This window comes from Trachemys scripta, chromosome 7, assembly GCF_013100865.1.
Source record: "Trachemys scripta elegans isolate TJP31775 chromosome 7, CAS_Tse_1.0, whole genome shotgun sequence".
In the NCBI taxonomy this organism is placed as follows: domain Eukaryota; kingdom Metazoa; phylum Chordata; order Testudines; family Emydidae; genus Trachemys; species Trachemys scripta.
In genome coordinates, this window is record NC_048304.1 from 65072298 (window position 1) to 65098481 (window position 26184).

General features: G+C 36.3%; 1 protein-coding gene across 24 annotated transcripts in view; it reads right to left on the minus strand.

Annotated features, from left to right (window-relative positions):
- KCNMA1 (potassium calcium-activated channel subfamily M alpha 1) overlaps positions 1-26184 on the minus strand; it is an 871895-nt gene that overhangs the window by 232342 nt on the left and 613369 nt on the right. For all 24 annotated transcript variants that reach the window (XM_034777732.1, XM_034777731.1, XM_034777723.1 and 21 more), the window contains exons 6-9: positions 22477-22552; positions 15346-15421; positions 11286-11456; positions 9517-9608 (exon numbers count right to left, since the gene is read on the minus strand). In XM_034777732.1, coding sequence (XP_034633623.1) covers positions 9517-9608; positions 11286-11456; positions 15346-15421; positions 22477-22552 — 415 coding nt within the window. The remainder of the gene's footprint in view (positions 1-9516; positions 9609-11285; positions 11457-15345; positions 15422-22476; positions 22553-26184) is intronic.

Genomic DNA, 26184 nt, shown 5'->3' on the forward strand with positions numbered 1-26184 from the left:
CAGCATGTTTTGTCATTGATTTTAGTGACAGCAGGATCAGGTTGCAAGGGACCAATCTTGCTAGGAGCTCAGTACTTCCTGGACAGTACTGATTATTTCATCTCCCGTTGCCCTTACCAGGAGTATGTTCAGCTACATCATACCACACATCCCAGACAGAAATATTGACATTCATCAGGGATTAATTTTATGTACTTATGTCTTATAAATATGCTTAAAAGAATTGTTAAAATGTGCTGGCCCTAATTGTTCATCACTGTCATTTTAAGGTCCAACCAGCCTACTAGGCATGGATGTCTAATAATAATATTGGTTAGTGGTATGATTGTTTTTTACTGACATAGTGTAAGAACCACAGGCCTAGCAGTGGATGACGTTGTTAGGTCAATCTAATTTTTAAGTATAGACCAGGCCTGAGACAGTCAGCAGCACAGCTGGGAATAGAACCTAGATCTCCTGACTTCTATCCAGCTGCTTCTAGCTCTTTTAAAAGGTATCTGAGATTTGGTTTACTAGATAGTATATGGTGAATAATCAGTATAAGAGTTTACTTAGGCTTAATTTCTAGCTGTGAGAGTCCATGTACACTGGATCAGCTGTAACCTACCAGAAGTACAGTGAGCTATCTGATTGAGGGATTTTACTGGAATACATCAAACATGTCCTATGTGTAAACAGGAAATCCTCTTTCTTCCCCAGAGTACTTTGAATAAAGATTGGCAGAAGTGGGACATGTTTTTTTCCGCCTCAGAGAACTTTCTATATATGTGACAACGCACTCTAAAACCACCTGGAACACTTCTATAATGCAGGAGAAATCGCTGTTATTATGCCCACCTAACTGGGATTACTGCCAGGGAACAGATGCAGAGGAATACATTTCAGTGACTTTAACCTTGGATAAATGGCACAGTTAGTCTGTTTAAATAGCATATCTGATGCTGTTTGCAAGCCTACTCACAACAGTATGCTAGCATGAATGATCCACTGTGAGTCCTCCTATTCACTTTAGACAGCTTCCTTGTTCAATTTTGGCTCCCATGAGTTAATTTTACCTTTTTTTAATAACTTGAGGATTTGTATATGGCTTATATTTAAAACAAGTCATGACGCAAATTAATATCCCCCAGCATGAGGTATACCTCTGAAACTCTGATAATGAAAAATGTGTATAACTGACATGCTTCTGTTTCCACCAGGGTCTGAGTTAGTTAAGCAGATTCTACCTTAACTCAAAGCAGGGGATGAATACTTGCTTTCTTATTTAGATACCACACTAATATGGTCTACAACTAGAATATTCTTGCTTTCACATCATATACTGAAACACACAACACACGTGCATAATAATAACAAAGAAATTCAAGGCTTAGCAAAACTAGTAAAAACTGTTGAGTGCTGTGACATGCAAAAGGAGACCATGCTAGAAGGTTTACAGGACAACAAACGAGTAAACCACAACTCTAGCATCAGCACTTCAGAATCAACCAGACTTCCGTCTACTGCTCTAATCCTTCCAAATCTCAATATTTTTTGATCTACTGTGCAGAAGATACCCCGCTATTACTTTTGCAATCAACTGAAATTATTTGCTCTTGTATATTCAGTATGTATATTGTTCAGTATGGAACATAAAAGGCTCCCAGCCCACTTCCACCATTTAAGGTGCTCTTTCTCTGAATTGTTTTAAACTTTTTAAAAAAATGGTCCATCTGTCAAAAGACAACTTTTGTGCAGTTTGCATGGCATTAAGTTATCAAAAGCTTTAGGACTTCAAGCATTTTATGTATGATTGAAAACAATGCATTTCTCACGAGTGAAATCACCCCCCAAATTTCATGACTAATTTTCCACAATAGAGCTTGTGTGGAAATAAAAGGTCATAATTTACCAAAGCTCACTGATTTTCTTCAGCACTTCTGCCATCTCATGTTGCTCCATGTGGAATGTTTGCTTAGTAAATCACAGCCTGTATATTCTGTGGAACATGGGAAATCACTGCAATTTGAATACCTCACTGACCAGACTCATTTTCTTAGGCAAGAATTTGGACAGTAACAGCTGCCACTTTTGTGCTAAAACAAAACAGTAAAGACTTAAAAAAAATAGGGATGGGACGGGAAAAGATGGCATTTTTAGACTTGTACCTAAAAATGTAAATTTACTGTGGCTAAGAAGTGGGCATGAGTTATGAGACCCAGACTACAAGATTTTAAGGAGGCTCATAAACATTGTTACATATCTCTGCCATTTCCATTTTTGATTTCGTAACAACTAATAGATTTTAAATAAGCATGCAGAAAAAAACGGAGACAGAAGAAAAGTTGAAGAAAGAACAAATAGGATAGAGTCTATCTGTTAATCTATTTAACAAGTGGGGTTACATCACTGGCCCCAATACCTGTGACTCAGCAGAGAGCCTCAAAATATGAAACATCTCTTTCCATACCAGCTGCTTGACTGGGAATGCTCTTCCAGTGGCCTGGCAGAGTACAATGATTGGGCAATCACATGTCAATGGATGTGGCAGGAAGCAGTATGAGGACACAACAAGAACTATTTCACACTCATCACATTTTCTGTAATTCTAAGTGGGTCTTCATTTGAAATTGGGGGCTTAGAAGAATGCTTAGCAGAAAATGATACACACCTCAGGTCCATAGAACAACCCATGTCACATTCTCTTATTACCATTTACATCCCAGTGGAAAATAATCGTACACGTTGTATCAAATTATTTAATATAATAATCTAATGTCACTTTCTCTGGAGCTATGCCACTTATTATTGAAGCTAAAAAAAATCAAGGGTATGTTTGCCAAGGTATTCAGCTAAGTTAAAAAAAAAAAGTCATTCTAATTCCTAATCAAACCAATATGTCTAATGAGTCCAAGATGGCCTGTCAACTTAAATTATCTGTTTGTCTGTCTGTTTACTGTATCTGTCTGTCCACAGTTCTTTTTTTATCTCTGTGAAGTTCAGTTATTGAGTCCCACGTTTCCTTCTGGAAGGAATCTCTAACAGATGATCCTTCCTGATGATATGTTGATGATTTGTTAATATATAGCTTATAAATGTAAGAAATCTCTGAGAAGCAGAGCAGATCATGAGAGAGGAGAAACAAGAGATTTTAATAGCTTACACAGCACTGCGGTTTGATTAAAATAAAAGTCTTAAGCACATGTCTTAACTAGAACAATATCTCAGGATGATTAAAATGTTTCTGATTTGAAAATTTAAAATAGTAATTTGCATTAATCTTTACTATCAAGGGATTTATGTGTAATATGTATTTATACAGAGTCACATTTAGCTCACTTTTTTCATAAACAACCATAGCAGTTAGTATGAGTAAGGCAAGCAGGATTTGGCCCTAAGAACTATAGACTAATAATAAAATAGAAATCAGAGATGAAAAGAAGATCTATCCCTCTCCACTGCAGGATTATTCCTTACAGTATTTTTTCTAGTATTTTGTGCAGTCCCATTTTAAATGGCCCACTAATTTCTTTTGGGAGACTATTCTTCGGTGTTTGAATCAATTCTGATCATGTGAGCTACAAAGAATGTGCATACATACAGAAAACAAATAAATAAGGGCCATTCTGATTCCAAGATTAATGAGGACATCATAAATGTAAAACAACACATTAATTTAGGAAGGAGCAAATCAGTTCAGATCAATGAAGAACTGATTTCGAGCTTCATTCAAAACTCAAACAGAACTTGGCACTAACAATTTCAGAAACATTAATTTGGCTTTTGGGCTTTTTTTTTTTTTTTTTTTTCTTTTCTTCAGATGCCTCTATAATTTGTACTTTGGCTAGGACTAGAAATTTAAGTTCCAAAATACCACAAGGAAGAATACATTTGCAGAATTTTATGTAGACAAAACCAAGAATCTCTGAAAATCTAATGAGAAAAACTGATCTCATGAGAACACCAGCCCGAATTTCATAGTAAAAAAGTTGGTTGGAGAAGTTCAGAAGAGCATCCAAACACTAAGTTGTCAAAGAGACTCTCCCAACCTTTCAGAGGTTGGCACAAATGGACTGACTCAGAAGTCTAGTGGCTGCACTCTAGAGCAGTGGTTCTCAACCAGGGGGATGCATACTCCTGGGGCTATATAGAGGTTACATCAACTCATCTACATATTTGCCTCGTTTTACAACAGGCTACATAAAAAGCATTAATGACGTCAGTACAAACTAAACTTTCATACAACGACTTGTTTATACTGCTCTATATACTATACACTGAAATGTAAGTACAATATTTATAGTCTAATTGATTTTATAATTATATGGTAAAAATGTGAAAGTAAGCAATTTTTCAGTACTAGTGTGCTGTGACACTTTTGTATTTTTATGTCTGATTTTGTAAGCTAGTAGTTTTTAAGTGAGGTGAAACTTGGGGTTCGCAAGACAAATTGGACTCCTGAAAGGGGTACAGTAATCTGGAAAGGTTGAGAGCCACTGATCTAGAGTCCCTTGTTTGTTTCCCTTTCAGCCTGCAGACATTGGACTTGGTGGTGTCCTGTTCATCCATATATGGTCAGCTGTGCTGTGCTCTAAAATGTCCCCTGCAGGCTAATCCAGGAGTGCTTGCTGACAGGCTCCAAAAGAAGCCCCTTGTAGTTTCTGTTGAGCTGAAAGTTTTAAAATGAGAAGGACTATATATAGGGTATAGGGACTGGTTGGTAATCTCAGAACTCCTCAGAAGAGTGCAATCACCAAGGGGAAATAATGACATTACAATATTCAAGATATAGATTATCGTCTGGTAACTGGTGATATGGTAAAAAATGACTGCCTGCTTTCTTGAGTTTATAATCTTTCTTATTTTGTTCCCTGATCTACAGTTCCTCTATTATATTGCACTTCCCAGATCACACAGCTTTTTCTCCCTCCTCACTTCATGTTATATCTAACTTTTCCCCCTCCATCTGTTTTTGTCCAGTATTAATCACTGCAAACTACTATGCCTGTTCTTCATGATCCTAGCATGCTACTAATTTAGTTAACAATTACTTCCACACCCTCATCCTTTGTAGCATGCAATATATCACTAGGTGCCTGATGTCCAGATATTATAATGGATCATATGTTACCATTGCCAGTTGTAACATAATATATTATTCAGCAGTACAATACCACATTGTCTGCTAAATATACTTTATATTTAGAAATCCACCTATGAAATTGCTTGAATACATAAAACACAGCTCTTGTACAGTACTTGCTTTGTCTATAGTGAAATAAACCATATATAATACTGTACATAGCAGACTATAATATTTAACTCTGACTTTAAATTTCTCTCTGCTTCACACTTAGATAGAACCTTTCATCTGCAGAAAGCATAAACATGAATCAATTAATCCTCACAACATCCCTCTGGGGTAGGTATTAGTCTATTAATTATAATAATAAGTCAGCTGAGTCACAGAGAAATTACGTTATTACCCAAAGTCAAATAAGGAATCTGGCAGAACCAAAAACAGGACCAAGGCATTCAGATTGCTAACCACTAGACCATTCTTTACTTTACAGACTGATGGTGCAATAGAGAAATTAGAACCAAAGTTCTCAATATGAGAACCAAACTTCCACAGACATCAATGGGAATGCCACAAGTCACAGGCAATGTCATATATAGTACTTTGCATCTATCCACCTTAAATGGTCTTTTAAAAAAATATTTCCAAAAAAGGACAGAACAGTTTAGCATACAAAATCTGGTCACTAGAAATTAATGGAAAGGAGGTAGGATAGGCAGTTGCTTTAGCTTATGGGACAGAACAAACAGGTTCCTTATATACTTACATTGAAAGTAGAAAGTATAGTGAATAATAATATTTTTATCATTACTCCCATTAGTAACATTAGAAAAGTAGATATGTTTCCCTTTATGATTGTCCCCCTGAATTAACTTTGTTTTTTTATTTTCAACTTAAATTGTCCCTTTCTTACAATGTGCAGATTATAGCATTCTCATTAAATGATCTCTGGTCATTTCATTCCAGTTATTAAACATGGCTCTCATTCTCCATAGAGAAGAATTGTAAACGCAAAGATAATTATGGATTGAGGATTTTTTTTTAATCATTTGTGTGCTGCAGCCATAGTACAGTGGGTTGTAACTGTATCAGATATCATGAGGTAAGCAACATTTGAACAAGGTCAATATTTATATGGGAAACCTCAGTGTGCTTTTTTGTGACATATGAAATACTAAATAAATAGTGTTGGTTATCAGTAAAAGACACTTTGCTCAGAGTCAGTATTGAACAAATTCTCTTGCATGGTGTTCTATTGACTGTACTCTTAGAGGTCTCATTATTGGAACAGGTTGCAAAGCTGAGGTCCTACACATTTCATGTAAGTAAAAAAACTCATAGGATATTTTGCAACATAAAGGTCTTTCTGTTCCCAAGCTATCTGTGCATCTCACCCCAAGCACTGTGTTTCTGTAACAAGCAAAATGAGTCTTATAGTTTGTAAAACATTTTGGGATCTTTCTGGTTGAAAGTCACTGTGTAAACAAGGTCAAAATTAATATTTTTTCTTGAATGACTGAAGGTATTGGGAATGCTTTATATGCCTAGGTTCCAGCTACTTCAATATATATAACTTTACAGCAAACTCTTCCAAAATATATCCTTAGTCTTGAAATTGGATAATGCAATTTTCTATTATTTTTGACACAAGAACTGGTAAATCATTTTTTTAACTTCCTACTATATGTAACACTGTAATTTGGATAGACACCTTATTTTATATATACAATATTTCTGATGTGTGTGTGTATGTGTGCACGCGTGTGCACACACACCCCACATACATAATTTATTTCTCAGAGAGAAAATCAAACACACATGCTATTTTAAGAGTCTGAACAACATCTTTCAACAAAGTTTAGCTGCTTTCATTTTGTAGACACTTTTAATTTTATCTGGAAACTTTTTGACATTAGAAATAGAACAACTGTAGTTTCTCATTATGTTTGCTGCCAGAATCTATGCTTGGTTGCTCAACTAAGGACCTTACATTGCTAATTACTTCCACATGCCCATATCCCAAGTGAAGGAAAACTTATTGGTTCTGACAGCCCATTCTCTCAACACTGAATTCCAAATGAAAACTCAAATTTTGGCCAAACGTAACATTTCATCAATCTTGTTCTACTGACTGCAAAAGCAACATCAAACAAGGGGTGCTAATGGCTTTTTACTGAGCAGTTCCCAAGCTTATATTCTCTGATGATAGATCCACGTGAGCAAAGGACTTCTTTAAAGTACTTAGTAATTAGCTTTTGAACCAGGAAACAATGCGTAAAGTAAATTGAACAGTCTGTGTGCCGATGACAGAGTGAGTACAATTGACAAGCGATATGGACAGCAGAGACCAACAGAGAAAGAGCTAAAAACAAATAGAGCACGTATAAATAAAGCAAAAAGAAAAAGCTGTGATAAAATAAGATGAAGCAAGCCCCAAAGCTAGCGGGAAGCCTGTGATCTGGGAGTTGAGGCCTTCAGGGTGTTGGAGTTTGACTGAAGATCAGGTCCAAGTTTAGAGACAACAGAGCAATGCTGGGTACCAGTGACAAAAAAAGACTAGACTAGGGGGAAATGAAACTGTATTTTTATAACTGTATTTATTAGGTCGTATTCTCTGCTGATGAAACTCCAATAAGAGTTACACCGGCAAATGCTGTGGTTTTATGTTTGAAAAGCTTCTAGACTTAAGAAATCTGGGACTGCATATAGGAAACTGAATAGACAGATATTAAGAGTAAACATTTTGGAGAAACTAGTGATGCCCCTCTCTCATGGTCAGAGAAGGCAAATGACAATGAAAATGTTTTTGTTAATCTTGAGGATTATAGACCGAACTGGTCTGAGTGAACTGTGCTAGCAGATTCCGGTACTGGTAGTAGTTGTATATTTTAGGCATTTGAGAGTATCTTAAAAAAAGCCGGGCGGGGGGGGGGGGGGGAATAATGATTAAGGAGTTCTCTGCTTCACTGGGACAGATTGTAATGCTCAATGGTGTAAGAAATCAGTGAAGGAAAAGCTTTTACTTGTGGATCACATGATGTAAATCTGTGCTCAGGAATTAGCTGGTAAATGGTTACAGATCTTTAGAGACTCTCAACTCAACAAGGAAAAGAAATAACTTGATATTACCATATTCATGTCACATGAACATCATATGTAAAGTGATGGTTTCAAAGGGACTAAACTGAAATGCTTAATTCTCAAAGATGAGGGGAGGGACAAACAATTCGATTCCACTAAAAAGGATTATTCAGAGTATCCTCTATTATGTTCTGTGGGAAAGTGTATGTGAAAGGTCTTGAGGACAACAGGCCAGTTTTCTCCATCTATTCACTGGAATGGCAGGAGGATGAGCTGAACTCAAGGGAAGATGGGAAAACTAGTAGAGTGGGGGAAAAGAGAATATTATTCTCTCAGTACATAGACCTTATTTGAGACTATTTCCCAACAGATCTAACATGGCTTTCAGATAGACTTGGTTGTAACATGGTCAAGATGGAAAAAAAAGGCATTCAATGGAAATGTAAAGCAGTTAATTTTTGAAGGTTTATGTGGCCTGTTTAAGCATAAGTGTTGCTACCAGCCAAAAAGAATTATTCTTATGTGGTTATAGCACTACTCTGATAATGAATTTTTTTTTTTTTTAGGATTAGCATATCTTTTTTCAGGGTAGGGTGCTTAATGGTTTTAAAAAGGCTGTTCTAAATCCTGAGAAGTGCCAAGCACCTGCAAACACCAAATTAAGTCAATTGGAGCTGCATGTAGTTAGCATCTCTTAGGATTTGATCAATGAAAAGTAGCAATATCATCTTCCAGTGTGGCCATCATAATGAAATAACCTGGACAACATAAAGGGCCCATGTTGTGTTCTGCCATACCCAATTTTCTCATGGACTGAGTAATTTCAAAATGATGACCAGTATAATTACTTGCTCAAGAGATAATCAAGTGATGTCTAACTGGTTGATGCTTAGAAAAGTGTGATATGACCTTGTTCCACAAGCTAACTGCAGATGCAATAGCAGGGTTCCTTCCAGAATATATCAATTTAGTTCTAGTGGTATCCAGAGACTCTCTAGAAAAAGGGGCAAAATATTGTGACTTGTACCTTAGCATGGCCCAGGTCTCTAATAACATAGTGTGACAACTCTCTGGTGGTGACATTTGATGTCACAGAGCACAAGCATATTAGGGAGTGTCCATGAGTCAGATGTCACCACATTCAGGGGTTCTTTAGCGTGTCACAACCACACCTGGTCTTTTTTGACTTACTTTCTGCCTCGGGTTGAGTTAAAAGTCCCGCCGTATTTCTTCCGATTAAGGATGAGAGCAGCAATTTCTGGCACGTAGCGAGCAAACATTGCCTACATGCATGAAACAAAAAAACAAAAAAAGAAAATGGCATGCAGAGAGTGTTCTACTGCAGCAGAGGCAGCAGAGCCTCTTGGAATACTTACTTTCTTCCACTAACCGCACTATAGGAACCACCATATTTCTTGCGGTTTCCTATTAACTCTATGATTTCAGGGACGTAGCTGGCAAACATGGCCTAAGAAGAAGATAGGAGACAGAAGAAAAGACTAAAAAGAGAGGCCAAAGAAAGGGGGATGATGAATATTTTCAGAAGATATATATCTTTTAAGATCTGAAAATGCAAAAGAATTAGACCTTTAAAAGTATTTTTAAAATTAAAAAAAAAAAAAAAAGGCAAATTATAAAACAAAATAAGAGGGTTCAATGTAAAAGTTGGTCTTGAAGAAGATGTACACTTGGTAAACTAAAGTAATGGTCAAAAGAGGGGAAAAAAGCACACAAAACAAAAGAAGAACAAAATAAAGTCAAATTGGCATCTAATTGTAAAATATTGGCTGTGTCTAATTCTTCCTGAAGAGGGGGGAAAAAACTATTCAAAGATTACATGCTACAAAAAACAAAAGTGGATATTACTATTACTTTTTTTTTAAATTTCTTTTTCTTTTTTTTTTTTGGAAGATAGGTGGACTTTTTTCCCCTTAATGAAGATTCAAAAGAAGACAAAAACAATATGGTGCCAGGCATTTGCCCGCTCTCAAGAATCAAAATGATGTCAACTCCCCCCAAAAAACCCAAAACAAAAACAACCTTTTTCAAAAGGTTTGTTTTTAAAAGATTTGTAAGAATACCTGACAGAAAAAGGTAGTAAGGAGAAAAAAAAAATGATCTGCCATGTTTTGTCCAACAAACATCTTGCTTGTGGCTGGATACTTCTAAGAGCTGCTGCCAGTCAACTTGGTCTCTTTATCCATGTGCAAATGTGTGTGTCTTTTGTATGTAAGTGCATATATATTATACATATTGCATTGATAATGTATCTGTTATACATATACCTCCTACAGAGGGACGTATGCATATGTACAATAAATATGTGTATAACAATACATATATGCATGTAAATGTACAATACATATATTGTGAATGAATTTTAATTCACACTTACCTTACAGAGTATAAATCTTAACATAAACTGCTCTTTTAAAAGACAAAATGCAGCAGTTGCTGTAGTGGTGCTAGCAATGATAAAAAAAAGATAATTTGACATAGAACAATTAGTAATTTTAGTGCTGTGTACATACTTATTTGAACAGGAAAAGGAGTGATACAATTTGCTAAGTTAAAAGGAAATTTGTTATGTTTATACTAAATGTAGTCTACTGTGAGTGAACATTATGACATGGTTGCATGTTTGAAATTAAAGAGAGCATGGTTTGCTAATGTCTGGATCAGGCATGCTGCTCTTTAAGGCAGTACTAAGCCACAGTGTTTGTTGGAATTCTGGGAAGGAACACAGAGGGTGAGGGAGGGCTCTTGAAACCGCAAACTTCCTTCAAAATATCAATGACCATCATCAAACAATGCACAGTTAGTGTCACTGAAAAGTAATGGACTGTAAATAATACTGTAAATAGAATTGCTAAGGCACTTCATGTATTTACATGCATTACTTTCTTAAATATATTAGAGTTATTCTTACTGTAGATTAATGACAATCTCTGCAAAAATGTGACAAGATCTGGCTTAACAAGATACTTGTCTTATAAAAAGAAAAAGATATGCAGCTGAATTGTTTAAAATTCTTATGATTTTAACTTACTAAACCAGATGCTACAGTTCAGGTTGCTGCTTAATAAACTTTAGGGGATATAAAAGAGCTGCTATTAAAGTAGTAGTAGCAATAAAGAGATTTTACCAATCCCCCGAGGATGAAGAAGACCATGAAAAGGCGACCAAGGGTTGTTTTTGCATAAACATCTCCATAGCCAACAGTGGACATTGTAACCATTAGTAAATAAACACATTCCCAATATGTAAGTGGTTGGTTATTTTGGAAATTTTCCCATGGATCCCCTGAGTTCTCCACCTACAACATAAAAGGATAAATATAATGATTTAATAGGGCAATAACAGATTAATACTAGTTGTAATTACTTACTTTTGTCTAATAGGCATGCATATAATGCTGGAAACATTTTACCAATAAAGAGCCAAATTCTGCCTTAATTAAAGTTGTACAATTCCACTGCTACCATACAGGGTCTTCTTGCTTACGTTACTTGTGGAAAACACTATCACTAATCATTACTAGAGTATTTAGTTCATAATGGAATCCAGATTGTCTCACTTTCCTTTTCCTTCTAAAATAATGCACAGCCAATGTTGTCATGTACATAGTAATGGTCGTTAGTTAACCACATATATACGTCATGAGAAACAGATCTTTGGCTCCAAAAACTCATAACTTTTTGTTCCATAAGCAAAAGCTTCTACAATCAAAACTCAAGTCTTTACTAGCTATCAGCAGAATGTGATTTATGCCCAATCATCAGAGGGAAAGATAATTACAAATGACTAAACAGTTGAGCAGATCTCACTATACCCAGCAGAGAGAACTGCTACACATATCAAGAGTTCATTATGGCCTGACCAATGAATTGGTTGAGATCTTGTAAGCTACAGTTCTTTTATAACCACCTATTTTCATGCATCTATAAGACTGGAATTGCCATGCTAGATCAGACACGAGGTCTATCTCGTTCAGCATCCTTTCTCTGACAGTGACCAGTAGTAACTTAGTTTGACTATAAAGATTCCAGTTCCAGTCTAAAATTCATCAAGGAGCAAATTTTCAAAAGGATCCCTGAAGTGAACCTGCAATGCTAGTAACTGCATTAATCTATGCAATCAAAATTCTGGGAGAATTCTGTGCATGCTCAAGTGATAGTCTCCTTTATTCAATTCATGCATAAGTACATGCAGACAAATAGAAGCACTTGAAAATATTTGGGCACAATTTAAAAGGCACCTAATTGAAAAGTTGTCTCTTAAAATTCTGAATATGGAAATAGACAAAACAATTAAAAAAATACGCTTGCCATTTTTAACCATTCCTCCTAAGCTTCCTGAGCACTTCAGGCTACAAGAATGGGAAGAAAGCAGAGTGACTTTATCTTGTTTCCAAACGGTAAATAAAATGCTTTCAAATTCCAAACAAGGCAACACAGAGATCCTGTGTTTAAAATTACTATAGAGCAGAGATTCCCAAACTGTGATCTATGGATCACTTGCTGGTAGTCCTAGGAGAACTGGCGGTTCCATGGGTCTGCTCCCACACCCCTCTTATTTTTCAGCTCTTAAATTTTATTAAAAAGCAGTTAAAATACAGTAAGTAATTTCCAAATTTTATTTCCCCATGTAGCCAGTTATTGCAGTAACCACAGGGATGATATGTGATTATGAATGGGAAGGAAAATATCCATATGATAATCTTTCCATAAGATGTGGTCCACATTATGAAATTATAAAGTTGAGAAACTCCTGCAGTAGAATTGGACCACCTACACTAAAAAGCATACAAAGAAAGTGTGAAAAACACTGAAACAGAATATCAACGATTATTAAACTTTTAAAAACCTGCTTCTCAAATCTAGAAAAATAATACCTGAACTACTAATAAATAATTAATAACAATACATAGCACAATTATAACATGTTTTGACCATCTCCGGCCAACATAACATCTCCCACCAGCATAGCGCCAGTGTGGACAGCACTGAGGTTGCTGTAACTTGCATCCTTCAGGGGTGTCTTTTTCATACCCCGGAGCAACCTACGTTAGATTAACTTAAGCGGTAGTGTAGACCATGGGTTGGCAACGTTTGGCATGCGGCTCGTCAGGGTAAGCACCCTGGCGGGCCGGACCAGTTTTATTTACCTACTGACGCGGCAGGTTCGACTGATCGCGGCCCCCACTGGCTGTGTTTCGCCGTCCCGGGCCAATGGGGGCGGCGAGAAGCCGCGGCCAGCACATCGCTCACCCGCGCCGCTTCTCGCCACCCCCATTGGCCCGGAACGGCAAACCCAGCCAATGGGGGCCGCGATCAGCTGAACCTGCTGTGTCAGCAGGTAAATAAAACTGGCCCGGCCCGCCAGGGTGCTTACCCTGGCGAGCCGCATGCCGAACATTGCCGACCCCTGGTGTAGACCTACCCTGAGTCTGGTCTTTTGAAGTCTATGATGATACTTGTATCACAAAAGTCACAGAGGAGTATATTTGTGATATGAGAGAGACAAGGTGGGTGAGAATATATTTCATTGGACCAACTGCTGTTGGGGAGAGACATAGGTGCTGACTTTTATTTTTCCCCAGGGGTGCTCTACCACCACTACACCCTAAGGCCCCACCCCAACTTTGCCCCTTCCCCCCAGGCCCCCCCCCCTCTTCCTCTCTTCCCCCCCCAGCCCCCCCCCCCCCCCCCCGCCCCCGCCCCCGCCCCCCCTCTTCCCACTCTACCCCTTCCCCGAGGTCCCCACTCTCCCACTGCTCCTTTATCTCCATCCTAACCCAATCCCCTCCCTGAGCTGCCGATCAAGCTGTTTGGCGGTGCTGCTGATCAGCCGTGCCCCAGATTAGTTGATTAGGGGCACTGCCAAACAGCTGTAGCTGGTGGATGCTGAGCACCCACAATTTTTTTTCCATGGATGCTCCAGCCCCAGAGCAACCATGGAGTTAGCGCCTATGGTGAAAGAGACAAGCATCTTTTGAAAGTATTGTGCAGATTTCCTTTGAGGAAGAGGTCTGATAGGTCAGATACAGAGTGATCGCTTTTTGAAGTGTTCACCCACAAGTGCTAGGATGTTTTTGTCTTTTATCATTTTCCTGTGTGATATAGGTGTTAGAAATGTAGTCATCAACAGAAATAAGGACATTATAGGCCATTCCAATTTTGAAATGGTATGTACGATATGAATATTTTCTTAGAGTGGAAAACAGACATTTGGACAAATGACTACCTTCCATAATTAAAAGATCAAGGGTCTAATTTTAACCACGTGTACACTAATGTAAATTCAGAATAATTCAATTGAAGTCAATGAAGTTACTCCAGACTTACACTGATGTAACTGAAATCAAAATCTGGCCCAAAATCTGTTGTTGCATAGATTGATGCTACTAACAACCTGATATTTTATTGACCTTGAGTTAGGCAAAATTATCTGCTACGTAATGTACATCTAAAGTCATATTAAATTGTATTTACAAAATATAATTGACAGTAAACAATTCATTTCAAAACTTCTATTGCTTTTTTAACTTTTAAAATGCAGATTAATGCCATTACTTTACAACTGAGATCTTTTTTAATTATAGAAGTGTTTAAAACATACAGCTAATCAATACTGAATAAGAGCTTAAACCATCAAACGTAGATAATATTTTTGTCACGGTGAAAGTGATATGATTTTTTTTTAAATGAATAAGGCAGAGAACTAATCTCTAAGAACCCTACTCTAAAATGTTAGTAAATCAGATTAATTCTTCTGAAAATACAGAACTGCTTTTTTGGCGAAGCCACGTGTTTCCCAGGATGGCCATTCTTAGAGACAGGGTGTCATTATTATTTATGCTGTACCAGCCTTTTTTGACAAGTACTCTTGGTAATTATTAAGGAAATATTGCCACCTAGTGGTAGGATGTGATTATTAAAAGAGTTCTATTAAAATCCAAGTCCCAGACTTACGTAACTATTTCTGAACCTAAACAGGGAGGTTAATGAAGTGAATATTACTTACTGTTCAGAATTAGTTTTGGGTACAAGGCTGGAAAGTCAGGCAGCTGTGATGCCTTTCTTTATTGTTCTTTGTAACAGTGTCAAGGGATTATCCTAAGCAAGGTAATTTCAGGTAATAAAGCAGCTCAGAGGAGTTGATCCATGAAAAAAATCTGATGAAGTATTTTCAAGTATACTTACCAAATGTATGAACCCAGCTGCTGTCAGCCATGTGCTGATAAATATAGAGCACAGATTCACCAGCTTGATGGAATTACTGCACAAACAAACAAATATATATTACATTTTACAGGTAAGTTGTAACAGGAACACAAGTTATATAAACACACTTTTTAATGAGTATCTGTACACAGAAAGAGAGTTTACTGTGTATATACTTTAGGCCTGAAGTTCCTCATATAGATTTTTGTGGGAACAGGAGCAGGCACTGTCTGAGAATTTAAAAAATACTGAAAAAATATATGCAAAAAAAAAATTATTAAATAGCTTGCAATGTCTGCTTTCCCAGATTTTAAATGGTTTTATATGCAGCTTTTGTGAAGCTATTAAATAGAATGAATGATATTTTAGAAAAGTTCTAAGAGATTTGATCATGATCAAATAGGAGATACGACAGGCCTAAAACATCCATTCTTTCTCTATTGTCACATTACCATTTCCTTTCTTTATTCCTCTTTCCCGCTTTTTTCCTCTGATCATTTCTATTTGATTCTGAATAGCAATTAGTTCAGCATTATACTTTGGGCTGGATTCTCAGCTGGTGTAGATCCAAAGAACTCACGGGAGCTACATCAATTTACATCATCTTGGAAACAGACCTTTTATACTTATAACATGTATTTGTACATCTCTGCTTTTTTCCCAATCTGTTTCATTTTTTCTGCTTGGTGTGTTTCTTCAGTATGCTTTTTGCTTTTAGCCCCATCTCTGCAGAGACCTTATATATTGTGAGCAGCCCCATTCATGAAAAATGCATTTACTGAGTTCAATGGAATAGCTCATTGCGTATAAAGTTAAACACCTGTGTAAATCGTTGCGGGATTGAGATTTTATCCTGCACATATGGAAAATAATCTATGAATAGATTATTGCAGTTAATCTGTAGGCGCTATATTCTGACTGGTAAATTTGGAGCTATGCTGTCATGGGAATTAGGATAATGTAAGGGTGTTAGGTCTCCATGTGAATGTCCCGCCACCTTTGTGGGAAGAGGGGAGGCATTGTCGTTCTGCAAGAGGATGATGAAATTTGCAGTGTACTGGTGCTTCTGTGGGTTTTCCCCATATACGCTATGATTTTGCAACACATTGCTGGTGAAAACACTTCCTTGTATGAAGGAATAAAAGCAAGAAGGTCAATTTGCTATCTTTTGTGAGATTATTCTATTCATTATTCTTGAGCATTCAAATGGTCAGTAGGTATGGGCGAACATATTTGTTAATCCTGAAAGTTCCACCTATTTTTGTGCATGGTTTATCCCAAAATTTGTACCAGAAAATGCATTATTAATTATTTTTCTGTTTAAAAAGTTTCAATCATCCAGCCAGAGAGTAGAAACAATACCACGTGGCTCACGTGATGGATTGCACATTCTGAATAAGGACTAGTTGATGTGAATGCATAGCATAAACTTTCTTAATATTATTTGACTAAATGTTTGCAAGTATCAAATACATGAATAGATATCAGGATCAATTAGAGAACAATATGCAAATAGGAAAAAGGGTTAAATAGCAATGAATATTATTATATTATAAATAATTTGACCACATCTACTCTTGATATTAGTAGTTCAGCTAACATCAAGCTAAAACTTTACATCAAGTATCAGATAAGATACTTTTCCTTTTTATAAACACACAAAAATATTGTGAATCCATAGAGTCCATGTTGCTGTAATTCAATCTCATTTTCAGCTAATAACAATCCCCCAGCTAATAAGCAAGCCTAATTTTAATGCTTTGATTTTAAATACTCTTGAAGTGTTTTGGAAAACTTTATTAGTGGCTGCAGTAATCTAGGTTGGAAGATGTTCTTGTGTAGGAACTATTTTTTCCTAAAGCTTTTACAGACTGATACATCATTGCCCTTCAGTCCCCTCTGGATGTGTATTTGCATGTCTTTGAATGTTTATGGGATCAGAACCCAGGTCTGTAGCTATACTGGGTCTTGAGCGATAGAAAGTAGACAAGGAGGATAATATGGTGTTTTTTAATTGTCCAATCATATATAATTTGGGGCTAAACTGTAGCTATTAAAGGCACAGCTTCATTAGGAGGAAAAAGGAGTTGTGGATGTGGCAATGCACTAATGATAGTGCCCAGATGTGGTAAAGATTAGGCTTCCAAATTAAATAATGTTCACATTTACAGTTCATACATAAGACCCCATTTTGCAAATTACTGTGTACAGATGAACCTCTGCAGCCCCACTGGAGTCAAGTAACTTTGCCCTATAAGATAGGATGTTTTTTTCTAAAAGATATTCTTTAGTTCAAACCAGAATTCAGCTTTGGCCCATGTGACCCTCAGGGCCCTACAGGTAGTATATATATTCTGTGGATGTGGCCTGCATAACACACAGAGAGCTGCATATGCAGCCCACAATGGTAAATAGGTTGAGAACCTCTGGGGTAAGGTTTGATTTTTACACTTATTTATAAATATATTTTAATACATCTGTTTTTTGTTTTACAATTAAATTTAAAAGGCTCTTCTTAAAGAAAAGAGGGTGCAAGTACTGTTAGTGTTTTTTATTTTAAGAGTAACCTTCACACTGGTAGAAGATAATGGATTAAAAAATGTGATTTACTGATTGATCAAATGCTTGTCATTCAGTTTGCTAAGTACAGTCATATTCAGCTGTCTGAACGTCTTTGAGCAATACATACTCTGAAATAGACTGACACCCCAATCCAGCATGCGGATAACTTTAAGTACACCAGTTGTCCCACTGGAGTAGGTAAATGGATAATAATATATTATATCATATCATATCATATCATATCCTATTGGTGGTTACATTTGATCATAACATAGGATTCAAACCTCTGTGTCCTTAGATTAGACCAAAAGGCATCATTCAGAAGGATGCAGTGCTTCGTTATCAAAGTCTGAATATTGCTCATCCATGAATTTCAGGGGGGAAAAACTTCTCAATAATGCAATAATATGTCAATCGACCTCCAGGTGCTATCTTTATTTTTATATATAGATATATAAAAATAAATAAATGGTATTGAAGCACTACTTTGATTCTTCTTGAGTCTATTTTATTTTTTACATGTTTATTCATAATTGTACCTTGTCTGTCCTTTATGAAATACCCCCATCTTTCTGCCAGAGACTAAATATAGATGAAAGATTAGTCACAAACATTTTCCTGCTCTTTAAGCTCTTTCCAACATCTGTGCAAAATCCCTTATTGTGAGGCTTACCTAAAGCCCTGTAGTTCTATTGAAACCTTGTATAAAACGGTGAAGGGAAAAAACTAACTATATTCAATCTTCTAAAACATGGGAGAAAAAAAAATAACAATTCTGAAAAAGATACATTACATTTCATAGGTAAGTACATAAACTTTAAATTAGTAAGGGACATGGTTAGCCTCCTAGAGGTTCAGTTTACACAAGTAGGCGGTAAACTCTTTCTGCATCCATAGAGGGTCTGCTAAAGAACAGTTAGGCATTTTTTAAATGTTCTGATAATTACACAACACCCAACAACTACCTGTTTAATATACCCCCTTTCCATTTGTAAAGTGTTCTAGCTGCTTCCTGTGGATCACAGTATTATGAATGGCCCTTCTGCTGATGGTATGAATGAGATTTGTTCCTTTAATCCGAGTCCTTCAATTGCTACATTCACTCAGCGTCTCTCTTTGACTTTGTATTATAGAAAATAAAACCTTGCAGGCAGTAATTTTAATTTAGGGGTTAAAGTCAATAATATTTTCCCAGGGAGGGGAATTCTCTTCCTTCCCAGCAAGACCAGATATTACAGGCACTGTCTTTGCACATGAGATAGAGAAGAAGGGATGTGCTGCATAACCCATCAGTATTACACCATACTTGTCAATAGATGTTGCTGCTGAACACACAACATACTAAAATGGTCCCTTATGTTATTTGTTTAGAGCATTCTTCACACAAGCATGGATCACTTTTAAGAGAGGAATATGAAATAATACATTCAGAATTGTTTAAATAATCCAAAGAGTTAATGTTTAAAATATAATTATTTCAGTGTTGATAATGATAAATCGTATTTATTATTGCAGCTGAACATTTCAGGCTCTATCCTGAGTCTTCTGATATTTGGCTTGTCTTGCAAATCAGCTGCTACGTGTGCACGCATTTCCCATCGGCTTCAACAGTATTTGGCCTTCATATTCAGATATGAACAACAATATTTTAAAATGTCTACAGAAGCATAATACAGGATCCTACAATGTTTTACAGCTCTCTCTATCCAGGAGACACTTCACCTGTGGCTGAAGTGAAGTCATCTGCATGATAGAATGCAGCAGCTGTTTTACAGCATACAGTTCTAAATCACAGTTTAGGGCAGAAAGTGAGGAACACCTCTGTATATAACAAACTTCTGTTAGAATTTATGTAGGCAGAATGTATTTAATCAAAAAAAGGAATTTAGTGAGTTAACTGAGTTAACTGTTCTAACTCTTGCAAAAGTGCTAAAAGATGATTAGTAACCACAAGTGGTCAGCACTTTGGTTTTACATCTTATCTGAAAGATTATAATACAAAAATATTATGAAAAGCTTTCTTTTTCCACATTTGATTTTATTTACAGAATAATTTTGATATATAGCATCTATTAGCATCGCTGATGGAAATAGTTTTTGTTGGTGCTGGCTAGAATTCCACACAATTTTTGTATGTATGGCCTATCACAATGGGCTTTAATGCTAGGTGTGTCTGGTTACAAGTTATACTTAATTGCATGATTAGCATGGAACATTTTGTTCCATTATTAATTATTCTTAATGCTTATCAGATACATTTTCCTCCCTCTTTCTTTTTCTGTTTTTAGGTTATGGGGTTAATTTTGCACATTGTATCCATTTAAAAACACCACCACCAACAATAAAGCTTCCAGGTCTAATTTCAGGTCTAGTATAGCTGAAGGCAACTGCATTGAAGTCAATAAAATAATATCCATTCATTCCAGTTTGGCCCACAAATTTTATACAATGATACTTTTTGGACACCAGTAGTATTTTATACTATTAAATTGTCTTTAGGTTTATTAAATGAGACATGAGATATCAGATGTGCCTGATTACTGCATGCTCAAGAATAGGGTGGGACACATGAAACAATTTATTTTGAGGCCTTTGATGATTTTTAAATTAAAAGAATTGTTTAGTGATAAACCAGTTTGGGTTAATCAACTGAGTAAAACTGAAAGGCAGCCACATAAGTAAGCTGGATTTGAAGGGCTTTATAGTAATCAGAACAGGAGATTTACGGATGCCTGCATATTCATGTAAATAATTACAAAGATGATGAGCATCTAATTTGGGAGGAAAGTTTGGCACCAGACAAATGTTGTTATGAACAAAGGGGTCAAGTCCTAAGCCAGCTTTAAATGGAACACATTTAATTAATGCATCTCCCTTTCACTTACAGTTCTGGAGCCTTAAAATTCCCACCACTCCCGAAGGGGATTTGAACCTTTATCCAAAGCCTACTGAAGTCATTGCGAGTCCTTCTATTGACTTCAATGGGCTTTGGATAAGATTCTTTGTGTTCTGCAAGGAGATTTTAATACACTGAGTTTCTGTAACAATTACACTTTCTCTCTGCAGGACCAGTGGCATTTTAAGGCTACAGGACTGTAGTTTCTCTTTGTGTGTATTAAACTAGTTTCATTATTTTAAGAAGAAAAACTACATTGGCTACATGCTCACACAGTTCCAGGCAGATCTTAAGCCAGTTCCAGAGTCATTTAGGATCTCTTTCAATATGAAAGGTTGACTAATGAGCACAGTTTACAGGTTTTAAAGGGTTGCAGAGCCTGCTGGTTGTCATGAATCTGTGCACATCTGAAGGGTCTACTTATTCACCAACAGTAGGGTGATGTACATGGGTTCATTGCTCATTAAGGGTAATAAACTCCACCTGAGTTACACACCCTCAAATACATGATGATGAATCAATAGGGAAAGAGAAGGGGGATTTTAAAGTGGAACTGAACTTCTAGTATTTAAAAATAATTACTAGAACATTAGTTCAATATTTTAGCGGGTGTATTTTCGTGCATGTTAAAAAGTTAATCCCTTTGCTGCTGTGAAACATGGCACAGTCCCTTTGGTGCTTCAAGGTGATTAACTAATGCGCATAGTAGTAGCTAATGTGCATTCTGCTTCCCATACCAAGTATGTTCAGCCACACAAAAGCAGTTAAAATGGGAACAACACTGTTGTTAACTGAGGTATTTTAAACATCCTTCTAAAGGAACACTTATGACAATGAACGGAATGAGATATCCAGAGTGGAAAATCAATGTAAAAATGTTTTTGAAATCTAAGATTTTCATAATGATGAAGAACCATAATGATTATCTCTAAACTGCCATCTCCCTGTTGAGTATTTTGTTGGGCAAGTTATTTCTAATTTAATGAGACAATAAAGTAGGGATCCAGAATGAGGAAGGATGGATTATTTAAACAATGTGTAGATCTATCACTCTGCCTTTACATTTATAATCACTCCGTCCCTTGAATATTACAGGTATAAAAATGTATCAAGTGAAATATCCACAGATGATATCAAAGAGACATTTAAATTGATAAACCATTCACCAGAAATACCAGGATGGAATGGGAATTTAGAAAACAAGAGACGACTATATATTTGTATGAGAAATAAGACCATATATTAGGAGGCACTTAGTTCACCAATGCAGCAGGTTCACCAATGAAACTAGTCACGAATTAAACTAATAATCACATTTACTAAAAGATGGAATAGCTGCATGGATGAAGCTCAAACATGACTTGACTCATGAATGTGCCTTAGAGTCTAGTGTCTTTAATGAAAATTACATCAGGGAAAAAAGTCAAAAGGGGTGTGTGTGTGTGTGTGTGTGTGTGTGTGTGTGTGTGTGTGTGTGTGTGTGTGCATACACACATACATATATATAAAACATTTGCGTTTTGGTGTGTGCTATTCAAACCATAACTTCCATTCATTCTAATGGCATTATGAAAGGAGAAATTACCTCTGACTATGACTATAAACTGGAGAAGACAGACTACAGACAGGTTAAGTAGGTATTAAAGTCTTACCTTGTTTTTAGGATATTCAGAAACTGCAAAATTTCTGAAAACTGTATCAGTCTAAGGGCTCTTAAAAATCTTAAACCTGCATAAAAAGAGAATCAGACATAACTCCAGTGCACAGTGACCCATACTGTTATAACATCCGACTTATAATGGTAACAATCAATGAAATCAATGGTATGTAGCATACAGAATGTCAAATACCTTTGAAGTGTTCTTCCATATTTAATAGTCCCAAGATCTTGACCAGCTTTTTTCAGTTTAATTTAGATCTGTTTCTATACCCTACCAGAAATGCATACTTCAAGTATTAAGTTATCGTGTGGGAAATTTAAACAGCAATGATTACCTCAGAGCTAAGAAGAAAAAACTTTACTTAGCCTCAGTTGGTAGTCTTAGTGCCCATATTCCTCTCTTCTAGAATAGCTTACTATTGCAAATATAGATATATAGATACTCCTGAAAGCTCACAACTCCCCCAGTGCTTAGCAAAAACTAAGAGATTATGGGCAAGAGATCTGATAATCTGATTTTTGAAGAAAAAAAAAAACCCAGACAGTGGATAGGCCTTATTAAATTGGTAATTCTTAATGACGTAAAATATTTTATTAGGTATAATGCTCCATATCCCCACCCCAAATTCTAAAACTTCAGACAGAGATATGTAGTTACCTTGTACTGTGGCTTTAAAAAAGGTAAAACTACTGCATTTGCCTTCAAGCAGGTTACAATTACAGTAAATGACTGAACTTTGGTTCTTAGAAAAATAATATTTATAAAGCGATAGCATTGAGTTGTTGAAATCAGGTTGCTTGGATAGCAATTCTCAGACAGCTGCAGGGCCAGACAGAGAGAGCGAGCGAGAGAGCAAGAGAAAATACCATAAAAGATTAAGGGCTTAAATTACTGAGAGACTTATGCTGGTACTAAACAATTTTGCTGCAGATCTTTGGCATATGAGTAAAGGTACATTGTGTATTTTATATATACAGCTTATAAAGTTAAACAGAAGGCTTTTGAGGATTTTTTTTTTAACTGCACAGTAGGGCCAAGAGTTACATAAAAATTGCTTAATATGGTAGCTTGACCGCTAGGTTGGGCCTAGGGCACGTCAACTCATGCATCCTCCTTACTGACATGTTTAATTTAGTAACAACTAATAATCTCATTTAGCACATATACAGCACTTTCTATTTTCAAAGTGCTAACTAAGGATACAATGCTACAAAAACTTAACCACATGTACAACTTGACTCATAGCAGTTGACTCCAGTGAGACTACTCACAAAAGTGAAATTATACATGTGTTTGCAGAGTTAATTTTACAACACGCCAGTGAGGTAGTTACATATTATTATTCTTATCGTCATCATTATTTCCAAGTGATGCACAGCAGTCTTAACGAGGTTGAAGATCTTATGTGTAAAATGGGCATAATAATACTTCATTGAGTACTTTACAAGCGTATAGTGAGAATTAATCAAGATTTGTAGAGTCACCTGAGATCTAGATTAAAAAAAAAACCAATACAAAACTGTTCGATATTACTAAATTTTCCATATGATCCCAATTATCAAGTCAGTAGTTTAGGAACAGGTAACAAGAAAGCTAAGCTATATCATCCCGTTTCAAAAGAAAAGTCTGCTTCTTGGAGACAAAAATAACCAAAAGCTGCTAAGAAGGCTGGGAAAGGTTATGGTTAGCTCCAAAATCTTTATTTCCAACTCCTCACAGTGATTTTTACCTAGTTTAAATGGTCAAAGGAGGCACAACACACCAAAGAGCAAATGGTTACAGTAAATTGTTTGCTGCAGCTGAAAAATCATTAGCAGTGAGGTTCTACAATTGCTATAGCCTACATCATTTTAAAAATGTTCCTTCAGGGAATACTACTTGAAAAAGAAAGTGAATGGGTTAGAGGCCAGTTTACTTAAAAACAGCACTGCTCAGGGTGACACAATCCTTGCATCTTTTTCATGAAGCCGTCTTTTTTGCGTAGTTATCAGTTTATTGCCAAGGTGAGTCTTTTGAAATGAAGGTGAAGCATCAAATCCCAGAAACTATATAGCATGTGCCATGAATGATATCCAAAGATGGTGAATAGGAATGCGGTAAAAATAACACTATCATCATGGCATCTGATATTTCCTCATCTGTGGACCTGAACCTAAAACACTAAAACAAACTTTTCAGAAGGTTCTGAAATACCTGTTTAGCTTCCTCAACCAACGTTTATTTTTCTTGCATCGCTGCACATCCAAACGGAAGCCAGGACAGGAAGTGCCATCATAATAAAAAGGCAGACTATCCTACATGTATTACTACCCTGACTGGAATCACGGAGGGAATTTTACAGCAACCTGCTCTGACAACATTTCCAGCTAATGCTTTCTGGAATTAATAGGTACACATATTAAGGATAAGCATGGGAAAACTAAGTCTTTTCAGTGCCCTTCTGAATGGAACTCAAAGCTTTATACCTGTATTACTACTAGTGCTCCCAATTTATGCTGTTTATTTCTCTTGATTTTTACAAAAATTAATTGCTGATATTTTAGGAGAAAAAATATGTGTTATAAATATTCAAAAATGTTTTTGAATTATATAAAAAACTGCCTTCCTCTGAAACCCTGCACATTTGGTGAAAGTTTGGGACGCACCATTCAAACTGAGTTGGGACATCATCATTTTCCTCAGATAAAATTCCCCTACATGAAGCACATTTAATCAGAACAATTTAGGGAGGCTAAATACATCCTCCAAAATGGAACCAAACCACATACCTATAGTGAAACACCCCTGTTGACCCTTGATGCCTGATATTGGAAGGTTTATGCTGATGTTTAAACTAAAATTTATATGTTAGGAAAAGTTAATATGCTTAAAAATGTTAATATTAGAGCTCTAACGCAAGAAGTGAAAAACAAAATGTATAAATAGTGGAAATAGACTTTGCAATAAATTTGAGGCCTAATGGAGGCTAGCAGTTAGCATAAGGCCTAAATTCTTCACATAAGTGCTTGACCTAGAATTATAAGTTTTAACAATACGTATCTTGTGATAAACAAGTAAACAGCAAAGGAACTGTTGACCTGTGACCCCTGACTTATCTTGGAAGGTTTAGGCTTAAAATCGAACTATAATCTAAATATTAGGGAAAGTTAAAATGCTTAAAGATGTTGATAATAAAAATAATTAAAGCTGTAATGCAAGTAAGGAAAACAAATGTAAAATTATGGTTATAGGCTTTACAAAAGTATGAGACCTACATACTGTAGTTGTTAGCCTATAGTGCTTGTCCTAAGGTTATAAGATTTTGTGATAAACAAGAAAACCACAGAAGGGCATTTTACACTTGAAATAATGGATTTGGGGGGGATTTTTGGTAAACGTATTAATGTGTTGGAAATATTGGGAAATTTATGATGCAAGTATCTTATGCTAGCAAACAGAACTTTAATTATGGTTCCCTGGAATGACAAACATGGGCAGAAGGCTGAGACCTAAATCAAATATGGTCCTGGATGTGTGTGGGGGGGGGTGGAGGGGGTAAGGAAAAAGGATACAAAAATACAGTCAGACCAGCCTCTGGTTGGGACACTGGGATGACAGGATGGTGGAAATCTGAAACATCATTCCCACTTACTTTTCCTAACATCTTTCCCTTCTCTGATGCTTCTGGGTGGTCTTCAGAAGGTTGTGACTATGCATAAT